This window comes from Saccopteryx bilineata, chromosome 1, assembly GCF_036850765.1.
Source record: "Saccopteryx bilineata isolate mSacBil1 chromosome 1, mSacBil1_pri_phased_curated, whole genome shotgun sequence".
In the NCBI taxonomy this organism is placed as follows: domain Eukaryota; kingdom Metazoa; phylum Chordata; class Mammalia; order Chiroptera; family Emballonuridae; genus Saccopteryx; species Saccopteryx bilineata.
The window spans coordinates 241,559,957-241,577,064 of NC_089490.1; the positions used below are offsets into that span (position 1 = coordinate 241,559,957).

The 17,108-nt window shown below is 50.7% G+C and overlaps 1 protein-coding gene across 2 annotated transcripts in view; it reads right to left on the reverse strand.

The window, feature by feature from the left end:
- Nucleotides 1–16,793, reverse strand: part of CAPN9 (calpain 9) — a 43,333-nt gene extending 26,540 nt beyond the window's left edge. The window contains exons 1-8 of one of the 2 annotated variants that reach the window (XM_066239740.1): nucleotides 16,508–16,793; nucleotides 8,543–8,612; nucleotides 7,538–7,656; nucleotides 5,361–5,494; nucleotides 4,451–4,619; nucleotides 3,069–3,152; nucleotides 750–791; nucleotides 517–602 (exon numbers count right to left, since the gene is read on the reverse strand). In XM_066239740.1, coding sequence (XP_066095837.1) covers nucleotides 517–602; nucleotides 750–791; nucleotides 3,069–3,152; nucleotides 4,451–4,619; nucleotides 5,361–5,494; nucleotides 7,538–7,656; nucleotides 8,543–8,612; nucleotides 16,508–16,720 — 917 coding nt within the window. In that variant the 5' untranslated portion in view covers nucleotides 16,721–16,793. The remainder of the gene's footprint in view (nucleotides 1–516; nucleotides 603–749; nucleotides 792–3,068; nucleotides 3,153–4,450; nucleotides 4,620–5,360; nucleotides 5,495–7,537; nucleotides 7,657–8,542; nucleotides 8,613–16,507) is intronic. The other variant, XM_066239747.1, reaches the window with a different exon arrangement.
- Between the last annotated feature and the right edge of the window lie 315 nt (nucleotides 16,794–17,108).

Sequence of the window (17,108 nt, forward strand, 5' to 3'; positions counted from 1 at the left end):
GGAAAGAATACTCTGGTGACCTGCTTGGCAATATTTTAGGAATTCTCAAGTTAAAAATACTCATTACCACCCCATTTCATCCAAAGTGCATATGCACATGCACACAGATGCACACACAGATGTAGATACAAATGCACACAGGCACAGACAGACACACATAGACACTGCTTACTGGAGCTGGGTATATAAATATATCTTATATCTGGAGATAAAGCTTTTTACAATATCCTGGGGATGTGAATAAGCTCCACGGGACCTCAAACATTCACTGACATAAGTATAATTACATGAAAGTTAAAGAGAAACTTTTAGACTCATCCTTAAGAATCAAATTTGACTGCAAGGGGGGCCTGAGGGCCCAGGTAAGGTGCCCAGAAGTAGGACTGGGCCCCGTGTAAGAGCCAGGAGAGAGCTGCAGACAAACTGCTCCTCCTTCACACACCTGCACATGCCACCTGGACCGTGTGCCCATGAATAGAAAGGGGGGTAAGCCAGAGATGTGGGGCAGGGACTGACCTGTCACTCCAGGATCCGTTCCACTCCACCTGGCCCCAAGGGTTCCGGACTCTAATGAGCTCCACTTTCTGGCCGCTGAAGTTTACCTGGGAAACATGGAGTGACGAGTTCATCTACGAGCCCTGGTCAGGCCTGGCTTTACGGAAAGCCTTCTGACTGCAACACCCTAAAGACATGTCAAAACTCATCAGTTCTTCACTAGCCCTTGGGACTTTCCAATTCCTGTTAATTACCAGTGACTTTCTAGTGATAACCCCAGAATGGTGATGTTGAATCTAGGAAATAAAGAAGACTTGTGATTAACAAGTGATTAGTCCACTTAACAAGTGATTAGTCCACATGAGTCTTCAAATGAATGAGTTTTCGCTCTAGACCCAGCACAGCGAATGGTACAGAGTTCTCACAGAACTGTTACCATCATGTACACATAACGACATTTCAGTCACCAACAAACTGCATACACGAAGGCAGTATACCATATAGCCTGAGTGTGTGCCAGCCTGTACCACCCAGGTTTGTGTGAGCGCACTCCTCTATGAAGTTCACGCAACCATGAAATTGCCTAAACATGCACTTCTCAGATGGCTGTCCTTTGTTAAGCTGCTCATAACTGTATGGAATTTCTTTCATCCTTAGCATCCTACTCGCAGATGAATGATGAGAACACAGACACATGCTGGGAATTTGTACGACATTAAGCAAAATCCACTTCTCAGGCTTCTAACTCTGATTATCCTTCTCTAATCAGTTGTGCTATGAGGATCTCTGCTGTCCACATAGAGAACCCTTGACCCAGTGAAAAGAGACGCTTCTGCCATGACGTCCTTGGTCTATCCCACAGCTGGAAAGAGGACTAGTGAACTCTGCAAAGACTTTGGAGGAAAGAGAGTGAAAGTAAAGACTTCTATTCATCAACTAACCACATGTCTTAGCTCTCAGGACACTTGTTTTCATGCACTTGCCACACGTTGTTGCATTTTTGATGTGAAAAAATAATTTATGAGTATAATATTTCCAGTGCAGCATTTCAGAGGCTCATTAATTAAAATGAGCAGGGAAGATAAAGTCCTTGTAGGTGCAGAAGAGTAAACGCAACTTAACTGAGCATCACGTGAGGTGGGAGTTTTCTGTGGTTACTGGGAATAATATATATGTCTAACATTAAAAATACACGTTTACCCCAGTGAGTGACTGGTGGGGCCTGGGAGGAAGGAAAGGAGCCAGTGCAAGTAGCTACAACCCTAAATGCTCCAGGCGCATTGCCCACCTCGATCCCAGTGAAGAGAAGTGATAGGTTCTTCCTTCTGCACTCTTCACTTCTGCTCATGTGGAGAGCGTTACCTGAAGCATGGGCAGCAACAGGAGTGCTTGTGTCCTTCAGAAACTGGGTTTGAGACTCACCCAAGAGAGTCACAGATCAAGTGGTCAAGACAGGCCTTTGGACTTTACTGGACTTGAACCTGAGAAGGTGGATTCATGGCTTCTCGTCTTCCTCATTATTCATCCCCTGCCCTTTTCTTTCCTACGTGTCCCTCAAAGAGCTCCCCTCCAGAACAGAGCCCTCACTAGGTGGATCCCAGGGACCAACCCCCCATCCCCTGGACAACAGCTGCAGAGAAGAGACCTTATGATGGTTGATTTTGTGTTCAATTGACTGGGTCACGGAGTATCCATATATTCTGTTATACTTTGTCCTGGATGAGATTAGCATTTGATTCAATAGACTGAGTAAAGCAGCCTGGCCTGTGGTGGCGCTGACCTATAATGCTGAGGACATTGGTTCGAAACCCTGGGCTCACCTGGCCAAGGCACACACAAGAAACCAATGAACAGCTACAGTGAAGCAACTAGTTCTTGTCCCCCTACCTTCCTCTCTCTGTAAAATCAATAAAATCTTTTGGAAAAAATAAACTTTTAAAATAAACAAAGCAGATGGCAGTCACCAATGTCAGTGGGCACCATCTAATCTGTTGAAGGTCTGAATAGAACAAAAAAGTGGAAGAAGGGAGAATTTGTTCTCTGTCTGACTGTAAGCTGAGACTTTGGCCTCGTTCTGCTCATGGACTAGGACTCATACCACTGCTTCTCCTGGTTCTCGGGCATCTGCACTCAGACTCAAACTACACTACCAGTTTTTCAGCTTACAGAAAGCAGATGTAGGACTTCTCAACCTTCATAATAGCATCAGCCAACTCCTCATTATGAATCTCAATCTCTCTTTCTCCATTTCTCTCTCTCTCTATCCCTCTATCTCTGCCTCATATTGGTTCTGTTCCTCTGGAGAACCCCAACTATTATAGGACTGGAATGAGGGAAGAAAAGAAAAATCAAAGACCAGGTTCTCACACTTGCTAAACAGGTTTGGTACTGTGGTGAGATCACATATTTCTCTCTTTCTTGTTTTGCTGTGTTGAATAGCCTGCCTCTTTTGATGAGACATTCTCCGAAATGTCTGAAAGTGGGTTTAAACTGGAATGCACTAAGTAACCACAGGGGGCTAGCATTGTTGAGTCTGTCCTGGTACCCCGTCAAGAGGGGTTCAGGTCACCTACCTGGTCTATTCCTGTCACACTGTAGGCGTGACCCTTAATAAGACCAAAAGGCGTCCGGGCTTCTGATTCTGCAGCAGTTCTGGTCTGAAACACGAAAGAGCAGCATTGGAGCCATTGTGTAGGTCAAGACTGTGCTACCTGCCAGACCAAGCTCCGTGCCTGGATCAACCCCTGCTGCTTGCCAAGGTGAGGGCTATGAGCTGAGGGCATGTGAAATGGATACATCAGGCACCCCTAAGGTGGTTAGAAGTGACATTCATTGACTCCAAGTCTCTTCTGAGTGAGTAGACTTTCATTTCCAGATTGGACTCTAGTGATTAGTTCACTATTTTTTGGCTCCAAACAGAACAACTTGACCGTCCCCATCACAAGACAGAAGCACAATCACACCAAAGAGGTGATAAGAAGCATATGACAGCGTTACAGTGTTACAGGCTTCCTCTGGAGGGCTCAGAGGAAGCAGGTTTACTAACAAAGAATAAACTCCCAAGAGGGCACAGAAAACTTGAGTCAGTTTCAAACACACACGAGGTAAAATTATATGTGTATGCTTTTTAACATACAAAGAAATTCTTTAAAATATTGTTAGATTTCGCCCTGGCCGGTTGGCTCAGCGGTAGAGCGTTGGCCTAGCATGCGGAGGACCCGGGTTCGATTCCCGGCCAGGGCACACAGGAGAAGCGCCCATTTGCTTCTCCACCCCTCCGCCTCTCCTTCCTCTCTGTCTCTCTCTTCCCCTCCCGCAGCCAAGGCTCCATTGGAGCAAAGATGGCCCGGGCGCTGGGGATGGCTCTGTCGCGACATGGCGACGCCCAGGAGGGGCAGAGCATCGCCCCCTGGTGGGCAGAGCGTCGCCCCTGGTGGGCGTGCTGGGTGGATCCCGGTCGGGCGCATGCGGGAGTCTGTCTGACTGTCTCTCCCTGTTTCCAGCTTCAGAAAGATGAAAAAAAAATATTGTTAGATTTCTATCTATAGGCATGTTTTTTTATGATCTATGAAGCAAAATAAACAAGTTTGGGGAAAGTACATAGTAAGATACGATTTAGTGAAATCAAGCCAACCCCCCATCTCCGTTTGTGTATATATTGCACGTGCCCATTTGTACCAGCAAGGGAGAGGTGTGACAAGCACGCACCAGGCATCACGGGGTGGCGATGGGGGAGGGAGACAGAAATGTGCCTTTAAGTATCGCCGGATTTTCCCATCTGATACAGCCAGTAAGTCTTACCTTTGTAATTTGAAAAACATTAAATAAAAGCTTTCGTTTTAATTAAAATAAATACCCTGCCCCTGCTGAAACTCATGTTCCTCCTTGAATGTGGCCAGGGCACCTGGCTGAGATCTCTGGCCCTACCACAGTGCCTAGATCGTGAGCAACTTACATCAATGGAGCAGCCCACCAGAGAGCCCCTCTTCAAGGCCTTCTCTAGAATCTCATAGAAGTTTACTGGAGCTTCTTTAGTAGTGAAGGTCTCTGCTACACCTCCGGTGAAGTCTTCCATGGCCTCGATGGCACTGCCTCCCTTCAGAGCCTCATAGCTCCCATTCAGCCTGTAAAGGCACGAGAGAGTAGAGACTGCTGCAGGGAACAAGGCCGACCACCAGGGGGAGACCTCAGCCAGCCCCCCCCCCCCCCCCCCCCCCCCCCCCCACCTCCCGCGCCTTCCTTGACGGTCTCCCAGGGCTGGCCGGAGGAGGAAGATGGGAAGTAGGGACAGAGTTCACTTGAAGCTATAAGGAAACAAGCCAGCCCGAGTGCCCGGTGAAGAGACAGTGTGGTGCCGTGGTCAAGAGCATGAATTCTGGTTTACTGCTGGCTGCAGGTTCAAGTTCTAATTCCACCATTTCCAAGCTGAATGATCTCGGGTCAAAAGCTTCCTAATTTACAAAACAAGGTGAAGGTCGTACTCTCCCTCATAGGGCTGCTGTGAGGTGTAAATGAGTGTGTGTCTCTCTCTTCTCACATGGAACAGGGCCTTTCTCCATCATTTTGGTCTCATGCACTCCACTCATTTCCAAAGTTACCAGATCGGCACCTTTCTCTCCAACCCTTCCGTGAATCTGTCTCGTAGATTTATTTGTAATAGAGCTAGGTTTTGTTGTGGTCTGCATTTCATCCCGGGATCCCCCATCCTCCTATGGTTCTGATAAAACAAAACAAAAGAAAAAGCACCACCTGCCGCGCACACCTGTAAACCCTGAGCTCGCTCTCCTGCTCCACAGAAATTGCACAAAAAGCCCCGGGAATGGAGCCAACTCGTGCGCAGGGAGCTCTGCGCGGGCGGCACTCACTTGGCGTAGGCTTTTTCCAGCAAGGCGCTCCAGAACTCGTTGTTGTCGGCGGAGTGGAGGAAGATCAAGCGATCCCTGAAGGTGGGCAGACGGTCATCGATCACCACGTCCAGCCACTCACTATGCTGCCAGAACTGCAACCCCGTGGAGACGGAAATTAGGGGGTGAGTCACAGGGCAGGTTCAGTCCCATTTGCAAATACCCATCACTTTGCTCCCCCCCCCCCAGCCCCCGGGCCCACCGTCAGACCAAACTGCCCCTATGGTCCTGAGGGACATCATATGTGGTTCCCTGTTCCCTGATTGGGTCACGTGGACTCTGTGCGGAGCATCTGAACCTATCCCTGACATTCGCTCAAACACTTAGTGTGGACCTTCACAGCGAGGGGAACAGGACAGTGCCACACGTGGACACTGCACAGCACCCTGATGGGCCTTTCTCTCTCCTGAGAACCTGGTGCTGGGGGTGGGGGTAGGGATGGGTTTCTGTGCAACAGGCTCTCTGCTCCCTCCCAACCCCATTCAGGCTGTCTTAGCTGTCCCTCTGCCAGTGTTCCCTCCTTGCCCAGAACTGGAGCCTCCAAACTGGTGTTTTGGCCATTCACACACACACACACACAGAGCCTGTAGTGAGACAGGTAGACACTTATGCCAGGTGCAGACATGAGGGGAGTGTGTGTGCACACATAGGTGCGTGCATGTGTTCTTATACACTTACATGTCTGTGCATGTATGCATCTGCATGTGTGAGAGCATGTGTGTGTATTTGCATGAGTGTGTCTGTGCCTTCCCATTTGGTTGGCCTTAGAGCGTCTTAGGTAAGAAGAGGAAGTGGGAGGAGGCACGTTTATCTGCAGCTTTGCTGGGTTGCCTGAGTGTCTCTGTGTTCCTGAATTAGTCCAGGTGGACCTGCCCAGACCAGGCCCTGGCCCAGGTTGGGTGTGTTTAAGGACTGTTGACCCACGCTCTCTGTGAGGGTTCCTAAGTGGTATTTCAGAGGGAACTCAGTGTGGGCACGCTGTCACCTGCCCCAGCTTGGCTCCCACTTGGGGGCTTCACTCTCCCAACACATGTCATCTCAGGCCCTCTTGAGGACATTTGAGAATTCAAATTCAGCAGAGGCACTGTTGGGCAGGTGTTTAAGTTCTGGGCCTCAGAGAACTTCCTGAAGCAGTAGCAGGGTTGGGGGAGCTCAGGGCCGGTCTTCGAGGGGTCAGCTGGCTCAGAGAGCCTTGTGGGACAGCAGAGAGACGGCACTACCATTCTGGAGGCTCTGCTGGCCTCCCGAGCCCACACACCTGGAACGTGACTGAAGACAGTGAGGAGCGGGGAGGGAAATTGATGGAGGATGTCACAAGACTTCAGCATGTGACTGACAGGCCCCCAACAGGGTAGCTCTCACTGCTGGGAGAGTCTGGCCCACATGAGCCTGGTGGCCTGAGAGGAGAAGGTGGCTGGGCCAGGACAGGAGAGAGTGTTTGCTGTGTGCCTGCATGCCACCTCCTTTGTAGGGTCCCTTGTCATTCAGTGAGATCCCCACAAGGTAGTCTCTTCTTCTTCCAGAGAGTATATAAGCTGGCCCTCACTAGGAAACTGCCTGCAGTCACCCTGAAGTAAATGGAAAGGCAGTGTCGCTCTCTGGTCAGACCCTGTGTGCAGCCAGGGTGGAGGACAGGGTGGCTGAAAGGGAGGGAGGAGAGAAAGTTGGAGACAAGCAGGGCAGTCCTGCCCGGCAATGCTCTGTCCTCGGGGTCCCAGCCAGTTATGTCCTATGCTTCTCTGTTTTTATTTTTCAAATTCTCTTATGTCTCCAAATTTGCATTTCTTTAATAAGGAGACTCAGTCTATGAGACAATCCAGTTCCTAAGAGCTATCGCCATTTTAGACCATTTGTGCTTAAAGCACAAGAATTTCCAAATATCAAAGCCCTTTGCACACGGACCTCTACATTTGCCAAAATACCACTCCCGATTTTGCTGCATGCTTTCCGGGGAGGTCCTCCTTAGCACGCCTGCACAGCTCGCCCCTTGCACTTGGGGGTCATCCATGACAGCGCAGTTTGGGACGCCACCTGTCACACAGGTAGGGTGGCTTTCCTCTGGGGTTTCCCAGCAGCTAAAGACATCCCAGGCATCATGCTGGACCCCAGAGGCAAGTCCACGGCCAGCCCCCGCCTACCTGGAAGTGGAATATTCCGGCATAACCAGGGCCAAAGCCCTGGTCCTGGGGGACGACTCTCGCCAGTGCTTTTTGGTTAAGTGTAAGGGAGGCGATGGCGGCCAGCAGCCAGCAGTCGCCTGCAAAACGGAAGTCATAAGTCATGCTTTTCATTGCTCATTCACAGCCAGTGGGAAAACTCTGTGCCAGAAGATCTGGGGTGTTCTGGATGTGGCCACATCTTTTCTGCATTAGGAGATGGACAGAGTACCAGCAAATGTCTCTGTCCTCCCCTCTGCCTCCCTTCCCCACTCTCAGGCCAGGTTATCATAAATAGCTGTCCCTGTCTCGGCAGTGCTGTGGGATATGTAGACGTGGGTTTCAGACATAAGCTCTGTAAGCATCAGCTCTGTGATGTTCCAGTGACTTCTTCTCAGAGGACAAGGCTGCAGACTTTAGTTTCAGCATGGCCAGACAGGCAGGTGTTTCATACCTGCAGCCTAAGCAGGTCTGCAGCACCCGGGGCTCAGAAATAGCCCCTGTGGTGGCTAGGGGCACATTTCTGGGACTGATGCCTGCCCTTAACCCAGACTCAATTAGTTATGGGTAATGATAGCTCTGTGGTCATTTGCTTTCAATTATAGTAGGTTTTCAAGTTCTGTTGACTAAATTTTCTGAGTCCTATCTTCAGTTAACACACAACTAGAGAAAAATGCAAAAATGAAGTCAACTCTCAAACAGTATTTTGTGCATGTTGTTCCAGACTCCCGCACGCAGTCACATTCCCCGGACTGCAGACAAATCCGCCCCCAGGGAACGAGAGTCACTGTGCTCCAATCAAGGAAGCAGAGGGGCTGGCAAGGAGGAGGGGAAGGAGGAGCAGAGAGTGGTGGCCATGGTGGTCCTGCCACCCCAGGGACCCATTGCTGCTCTTGCTGGGGTGACAGCTCCGAGACCCCCTCCTGCCGGCCCTCGCGGGGCAGTCTGTCCAACCTGTCACCACATGCTCCTTCAGCTCACACTTACCAAGTTCCCCCTGGCAGATATCGGTCCTGGTGGCCCCTCCAAGAATGAATTCTGGATTTTCCACTATTTCCTGGAAGAGTGAGAGTGTTATTAAAGTGAGGCCTGCCACGCAGTGTGCCAGCATGATGGGCCAGTCTCAGAGTCTCTCTCCTATCCTGGAGCACAGGCTGTTTTCCTATATTTTATTTTTATTTCCTGTAGGGGGGACATTAGAAGGGGAGTGGCGGCTGTGGTCTGTGCTCCACAGACAGGCCTTCACTGCTGGATCACATCCCCTGGGACAGGTCCTGCCTTCTGAACAGCCCCTCAGCTCAGTACTCTGGCCAAAGCAGGATGTCAGCCAGGCCCTGAGGATACCCAAGGCCACCCAGGCCCTGGGCAGGGTGTAAGGGGTCCTGGGTTCAAGTCCCAGCTCTTCCAACTCCTCATCTCAAAGTGGGGGCATACTCACTCCACTGCCCGGTGCCCAGGATTAAACACAAGTTCCCACTCAGGTACCCAGCTTCCTTGCTTTTCAAAATATGCATTAGGGGCAAATTTTAAATATATCTATACTATAGTGACAGATATGTGCATCTATCTCTCATATAATTTTACTAAAGTGCATTATATATATTTTATTATATATTACATGTAATCCTATTATATATATTATGTGTAATAAAATCATTAGTATATATGAATATATAGATACTATGGAGGAATAAGTATGAAATATTAACAAAAAGCATTTAAAACATTTGTACAAAATTAATATACTCTTTCTATTGTTTGAAGGCAACAGACTTCATTCCTGGCATAAAGTATAGCAATGAACAAGAGGGAAAGTTCCTGCCGAGTGACCCGGGGACAGGCCATACGCAAATGAACAGACACTTAAGGCCCCGAATGGTCAGTACCAGGACAGAGAAAGACGGTATGGGGTGAGGCTGTTTGAGCCAGTGGTCAGGGAGGACTCCCGGGCAGCAACAGTGCGCAGGGAGTTGTGTGAAGGTCTAGGGTGAGGAAACGGGAGTCGGGAGTCGGGAGCCGGAGAGGAAGTCTGGCCATGGCGGACGCCCCATCATTCTAACGGGATCTCAATGCAGGGTGAGGAGGGGACTTCCCCACCCATTTCCAGAAAACAGGCCTGGGGACAGGAATTTCCCCCACCCCCAGTATGTGGGCAACACCTGGGGAGACCACTGCCCTGAACTGTCTTCCTCCAGCTCAACCGGACCTGCTTTCCCTCTGGTCTGGCCCCAGAGAATTAGCGGGGGATGGTGAGCCCTTTGAAGGAAGGAAGCCTGACCAGGACCAAGAGCTTAAGTGGGAAATGATGGTGATGTCTTTGCAGCCTCCAGAGTGTGCAGCGTGTGGAGGGTGGACACACGGAGAGTGCTGTGTAGGGTTGATGGATTTTAATATTCCAGTAAACTCAACCAGGGGCTTTTATGGAGAATACTGTGCTCTCAGTTTACCAGAGAGCCAGGCCTGGCAGAGTCCAACTGACATCCTGTCATGAAACCCTTCATATTCCAGTCCTCAGTGCCAGGAGTCTCAGAGTCCTATCATTAGGTCATCCTACTCTCCAATATGGTGGGAAGGGCAGCGGCAAGTCCTGGGATCGGAAAGTCAGGGAGGCGGCTCCTTCATGCAGGCCTCCTGGCTTGCCTGTGTGGACCTTTACCGCCTATGCAATGAGGCACAGGGGTGCTCTCTCTTCCTGACCTCAGCTCCCAGGGGTGCTGCAGGGGGCTTGGGACCTGGCCAGTGGAAAAGTGCAAAGCAGGAATGTGTGAGTGGTCTCAATAGCACCCCATCCGGCTCTGGGCAGGCCACCTAACTCATCTGTCACATGACACACAGACCACCTTCCTCTAGTTCAGACATTTGGGGCTCCACCCAGAATCTGTATTTAAGTCTCTGACCAAAGGGCACCCAGGAGCACCCATAGCCCGCCCTGCACAGCACAGCCCCACTCTAAGGTTTGACCAAACCATGCTCGCATTGCGCATTGCTATGGCTACTCATTTTTAAAGTGGATGGAAAATGGATAGTGAGGCTGGCAGATCTCTGTCCAGCAGCCTGTGCCAGACCCTGAGCCTCCTGCACGGATGGTCTATGGGCGTGGAGGCCCCCTGCTTTCCCTCCCGCACCTTTGCAGGCGTGGCCAGGCCAACTGTGCCAGCAGCTATCTCAGCCTCGCAGCTCCCATCTTGCAAGTGGTCGTTTATGTCCAGGAGAGTTTTATCAAATCGCATCAAACTGTGGATCGGTGGAGAAAAATACAAAAAAATACACACAAAAAAGAACTAGTAATTTTCTCCAAGTGAACACATATCTATTAGATATAAACAGGTGAGGTTCCAAATGTGTGACTGATGCCCTTGTCTGTCCAGTGTTGGGTATGACACAGTGCAGCTGTGTGCTGGCCATGGATGTTCTGTATGTATGTATGTATGTGCTGAGGGGCAGCTGTGCTGTGGCGAGGGTAACACACCCGTGTGCTGAATATATGTGACTTGTGTAGGCACGCAGTATATATGTGCCCACGAGCATGTTTGTGAGATTGTGTGTGTGCTCAGGGTGTCTTACATTCATGCCTGGGGACTTTGCATACATGTGTGTGGCCGAGATCATTTGTTCATGTGAAATGCAGTGTGGAAGCTTGAGGACAAGGGTTCCCTGAAACTACAGCCCTGTGACAGGAAGATCAGAGGGGTCTTGACAACTTGAAGTGATCCCAGCCTGCAGCTCGGGGACCGAGAGGGAGGTGGAGCTAGGCACCAAGTGGTATTCCTACAAGATTGAGGGCCCAGGGACAAAGAAATGGTGGCTTTCAAGGTCTGTTCTGTTCATGTTGTACTTCATCAAGGGCTCAGCCCAACAACACACAGGCTTTTCTCTAAGTAATCAATTTAGGAAGAGAAAAGCCACTTTTCTAATGTGGTTGGAGAGGTTAGGCCCTGTTATCGATAACTGTGTGCTGCTGCACGGGTGTCCCAGAGCTGTAGAGGTGTATGGGGACAGAGGGTGTCTCAGAACATTCAACAGCATGGGGGGGGGTGAGCCCAGTGTGCAGGGAGGTCATGGCCACGTGCCCTGGTGTATGCTGGCTGCCAGGAGTGTGGGTAGTGCCTTCAGGGGCCAGGTGTCCTGAGTTTAGGCTGAGAAGTGGGGGAGGGAATTGCATGGAAGAAAGCAAATGGTTTCAGGCAGGCAGGGAGTTGGGAAAAAAACCGAGGCCAAGGCAATTGTGAGCCGAGGAAGTTGGGCTGCAGGCCCAGGAAGCCAGGCTGTTGGTGAACTGCACTTCACCCATGTGGCTGTCTCCCCATCAGGCTGGGATACCCGATCCCTGACCAGCTCCTACTTGCTCAGACTCACAGCCCCTCTCACAAGGCCTGGTGCAGACCACACCCACTGGGGGTGAGCTCTTTCTCTATAAGTTAGTGGGTCACCCCACCCCCACACCAAGCCCCCAGGATATTCAACTCGGTGCTCCCTGCCCTGGGCTCTCTGGGGTGCAAAGCTGGCTGCACAGCACCCTCCTCCTCGATGTCCCCTTGACTTTTCTGGTTTCAGCTGCTCTGCTGGGTGTGCCACTCCCGTCCGCAGGCACAGCTGTGTTTGCCAAGAAGGTGGTGCTGGGAGGGCATCCTGCCACATGATCTCACTGGGCAGCTGGCAGCTGCTGCCCAACATGCACCACAGACATGCTGAGCAGAAGTGCAGCAGCAGTCCAGCCACAGAGGCCTTGGGGGAACACTGGAAACTGACCAGTTCCCTGCTGCCCCCTGTGCTCCCAAATCAGGGACCTGGAGCTTCATCCTGCAAGCAGAACCTCAGTCCCAGATTCCCCAGAAGTCTATCAGATACAGTGCAAAGCCCCAGCCTCCCCACCCTCACATCCCGAATAGGAAACAGCTGTGTCTGGGAAGAGCGATGATCTCCGAGAAAGTCGAGCTTTGACAAAGGAAAGGTGGATAGTAGGCTACAGGGTTACAGTCAAAGCCAGGGGTTAGTGGTGTGGAGTACAAGGGTGGGGCACCCTCCTCCTTCCCCTCCCAGATGGGGAGAGGCTGGTGTTGGTTTACAGACACAGGTGGGCCTGTCATCCCCTGCGGAGCACTCTGAGGAACTGTCCCAGTCCCTAGCCCCATGGCCTTGGCTGATGCCTTCATGGGGCCACACCACAACCCACAGCTTCTTCTGCCCAATTCTGCCCCATCCTTTCCACAGGTGTTGATCCTAAGAGCTCCCCTGTATAAACAATCACTCACTGTCCCACAGGCTAATTGTGTCTGGGGTCAGAGAGGAAGTCATCTAGTTGTAAGAAGGGTTGCTGTCCATGGAAGTGGTGTTTTCTGCCAGAAGGAAGAGAGGCAGAGGGCAGAAAGGGCTGCCCAAGGTGGGCTCACACCTGTGTCCTGCTCTGACAACCACCACACTGTGCTTTCAGGGCAACAAAGTGCCCCCCCTCCATCAGGAAGCAGTGTGCTAGTGAGTGCAGTGGCCTTGGGACCAGACCTGCCATGTCCTCGTCCTGTGTGCTGTTAGCCTCCAGGCTCTGGTCTCTTCTTCAGTCGACCAGGGTTACAATAATGCCCTGCTCTCAGGGTTGTTTGAAATTAAGTGAGGTAATTCTGGTCAACAGGAAATGTTGCTTGGGCCATAGTAACTATTGGCTGTTGCCATAGTAACTTGTGGCTGTTATCACGGTTGAGGCACAGTGGGGCTAGGACAAAGGAGCTCCTGCTCCCCGAACATGGCTCTCAGGCAGCACACAGGTGCGCCCACACCTACAGTGACACAGCATTGGTGCTGACACAGAGACACCAGGTGCTTGCAGATCAAGACGGCTCTGAGGGGAGGCCACTGAGCAGGAGTCCAAGTCTCCCTGCCAATAGGGCATGCTGGCTGGCTGGCCTGAGGGGATGAGGATGCTGTGGGAGCAGTGACCATGAGAAAGGGGCATGGGGTGCAAGGGAAGCGGGTCATGGGGAGCCCTGCCTCATTCCCAGGCAGCACTGAGCCCCCTGAGGGCACTGAGTGGCTCTGGGGCAGTCAGGAGATGTATAGGGCTGGGGGCAGAACGACCAGCTCAGAAGGGGAGAAAGCTGCTCGCAAGAGGAAGGCTCAGCCCTCCCGGGATCACCTTGTCAGACTTAGGAAACACTAGAGAACCAGAAACAGTGTACACGTGCACCAGAGCAGGATGGCATGTAGGTGAGCACACGCATGTGCACACATGCACATGTGTGCGCAGATGCCTGTACATGTGCACATGCACACACACATACATGGCCTGCAGCTGGAAACAGCAGTAAAGAGCTTACACTGCATCGATAACAGTGTGGTGCACTTTGGGCCGGGCCCTGAGAGCCCAGGCTGTTTTGGGTAAAACACTGACATTAATTGAATGCAGGGAGAGAGGAAGGAGGTTGACATGATGAACCCTGACTGCTCTTATGTATGATGAGACTCAGAGCTGATGATGAAGATGATGATGGTGGTGCCAGTAAGGGCAATAATGATAACAGCCATCATGTATTGAAAAATGTCTGTGTGCTGGACTTTGGACCCACACTTGTCGGGAGCCGATCCACTAATGCTGGCTAATTAGGTCACAGCAGAAGAAGATCCACAACTGCTGGTTGACAAAGTCACAGCAAAAGAAGATAGAGTCACCGCAGTAAAGACCAACAGCTGTGGGTTGACAAAGTCACCGCAAGGAAAGGCACAACGATACTCCCCCCTTTAATCTTTTGAATTAATCTGGCCTTATATTCCCCCCCTTTCTGGGTGTGTGCTATTATTTATGGCACAGGAATAATAGTACCGTGCTTTCCCTGTAGATTCATAGTAATTTCTTTGGAAATGAGACAGAAGGTGTAAGTTCCACAGAAAAGCCTGTAAACCCCTTGAACTGGGCTCATAAACATAAGAGGCTGGCTATGATATCCCTCGTAAAGGGTTAAGTTTGTAGGAGAATTTCTTCTTAATCATGTTAGAAAGAATAGATTGTGACTTGTGAATGGGTAGAAGGCAGTGGCTGTGCACAGAGCACCTTTTGGCCTTCACTTAATTCATCATTTTTCCTCCCTAGCCTTTTCATGTGATAGAGTAGAGAAACTTTCCTTTCTTTTTGCTTATTTGATCTGCAAATAGTGGAACACTCTAAGAAGAATATAGTTACAATTTACTAGTGTGTGAATACAGTAAATAAATAAAGTTTAACTAGACATTAGAATCTTAGATAAAGTGTAATGGAATGGCCCGTTGCATGGTTTGGGATGGGAATGCAGTCAGCAAGAAAAGAATGTTTTGCTAAGAGAATTGTTTTATGACTGAAGGCAGTTGCTGGGCTTTCTCAGTGAGACATTCTCATGAGATTTATATACTTTCCCAAGGTTTTTCGTTCAGATAATAAAGAGGAATATGGAAGAATCCATAGAAGCAGTAGCAATTAATGCCTTCTGATATTATGTTGCTACTAAGCTATCTTGCAGGTGCACTCTATATATCTTTAAGCAAAAGTTACTCTTGATGTTATGACAATTTCTTAATAAGCAAGCCTTTTGAAGTCTTGTTAGAAAAATTAGGACACTGCATGAACTCAAGGCCATTTGCCTAATCAAGCGGTGGTCCTTTGCTAGTCCTTAATGATTTTGTCTGTTAATCTCTCTCTGCCCCTTGACTCACAACAACAGTAAAGTTGAGTTATTAGTTAGTACTAATCCTTTAAAAGCTTTTACCGATGTTATCGCTATTCAAGTTATTTTTAAATTGTACTTTGAATGATTTGCCACCTGATTTGTAGTTTATAGATATAAATTGTTATCTGGAAACATGTAAACATAGTGAAACAAAAGCAATGATTAATACCATGTAATTGTAACTTGGTGTGTGTGTATAAAAAAGGAGCTGTACTAGCGTTTGGCAGAGATGCCTGGCAGTAAATGCTAACTAGAGAATAAAGAGAAAGAAAAGAATTCGGCTCTCTCACTCGATTTTCGCCGACGCCGTCTCCTCCTGTGGGACCCCTGGATCCCCCCCCCCGGGGCTGGACCCCGGCACACACTGATTATTACTGACCCACTTGACAGGTGAGAAGACTGAGGCTTGGGACAATAGTTAGGTGATGTGCTAGTCACAGGACACATTAGCAGCAGGGTGGGACCAGCACTCAGTCTTACCTTTAGGTCCAGCACTCTTTGCCCATAGTGACCTGCCCCCACAGGAGCCGCTCCCAGGCCAGTACCCACCCCAAGGGAATGAGAGCCAGTGGTACCCGGTCAGAGGTCAAGCCCAGACTAATTCAGCATGGCAAATATTGATTCTTTGTCCCAAGTACCAGCTGGCACCCCTTTGGGACCTCCAGACTGTTGGGTGGGGCAGTGTGGATGGTGGCTCCCTTCCGGGAAGGGAGACTCAGGCTTTGAGGAGGGAGCCTTGCTTCCTGGTATTCCCTTCATCATCACACCAGGGCAGGCACCTGCTGAGTGAGTGTGCATCACCCTGAGCATCAGTACAGCATGGCCAGAAGCCCTGGGTCACTTCACAGGTGAGCTTAGTGGTAACCCCCACTTGGGGGGATCCCAATGGCTTCCCACCCTCTCTGCAGGTTTGCCCTTGGTTCCAGGAGGACATGTCTCCTGAGATTTGTCCTGGAGAAAGCTTTGAGCCCCGCTCACTCACCACCTCTGGACAGGACCCTTTCTGACTCTGGCAGATTTTGTGGGAGTCGGAGAGCTGGGGTTGGGTTGCAGCCAGATGCCCTGGGTACCATCCCCCAGCATTCCCCACTTGCTGGTGTGTGCCCCCTGTGCGTCATTCCTGCCCTCACACTGCACAGCTTCTCCACAATAGACTCAGCAGGTGTGTACAGATCACCCTGTAGCCCCTCCTCTCCTTTCTGTGCTCTCCTGAGCCATGGCACCCCCCCACCCACAGCCACCCCCTCCTCATGGCTGCACTTACCCCTGGCCGTTTCCACACGAAGGGGATCTGTGGCCTCTCGCTGTAGAAGAGAGAGGAGCTGTTGGCCAGGAAGTCAGGATCCTCAAACAGGATGCCCTTCCGCAGGCACTCTTGCCTTAGCTGCTCAAAGCTCTGGTTTGAGGAGTGGGTGCTGCGGGCATCCCCAGGAACTGGGTGCCTCTGGGGCCCTGAGGCCTGGTAGAGGTAATACATGGCTGCTCCTGGCCAGCGGGCGCAGGTCAGTGGCGATGGGTGGAAAGGAGAGAGATGCAAGTGCCTGTCAAGAAGGAACCCTCAGGAGTACCTGGGCTGAGCAGTACTTGGGCTCTACCTATTTGCCCGGGAACCTCCCTGTGGACACACCCTGAAGGCAAACTGTAAGGAGAGCCCTCTGCCCTCCAAGGTCTCCTGCAGACCCACAGGAAGCTGTGAGCCTGGGCCAGTTCCAAGCAGAGGCAAAACCCTCCGCATAATGCTCTGGGGAGACCCAGCAGGAGAGGATTGCTATACAGGGAAAGAGAGCCAGAACCCACACTGGTGGAGGAGGTGGTGGCCAGGATTGGTTTTGCCCTGGGAGAGTGCACGTCTTAAGTCAGAGCAT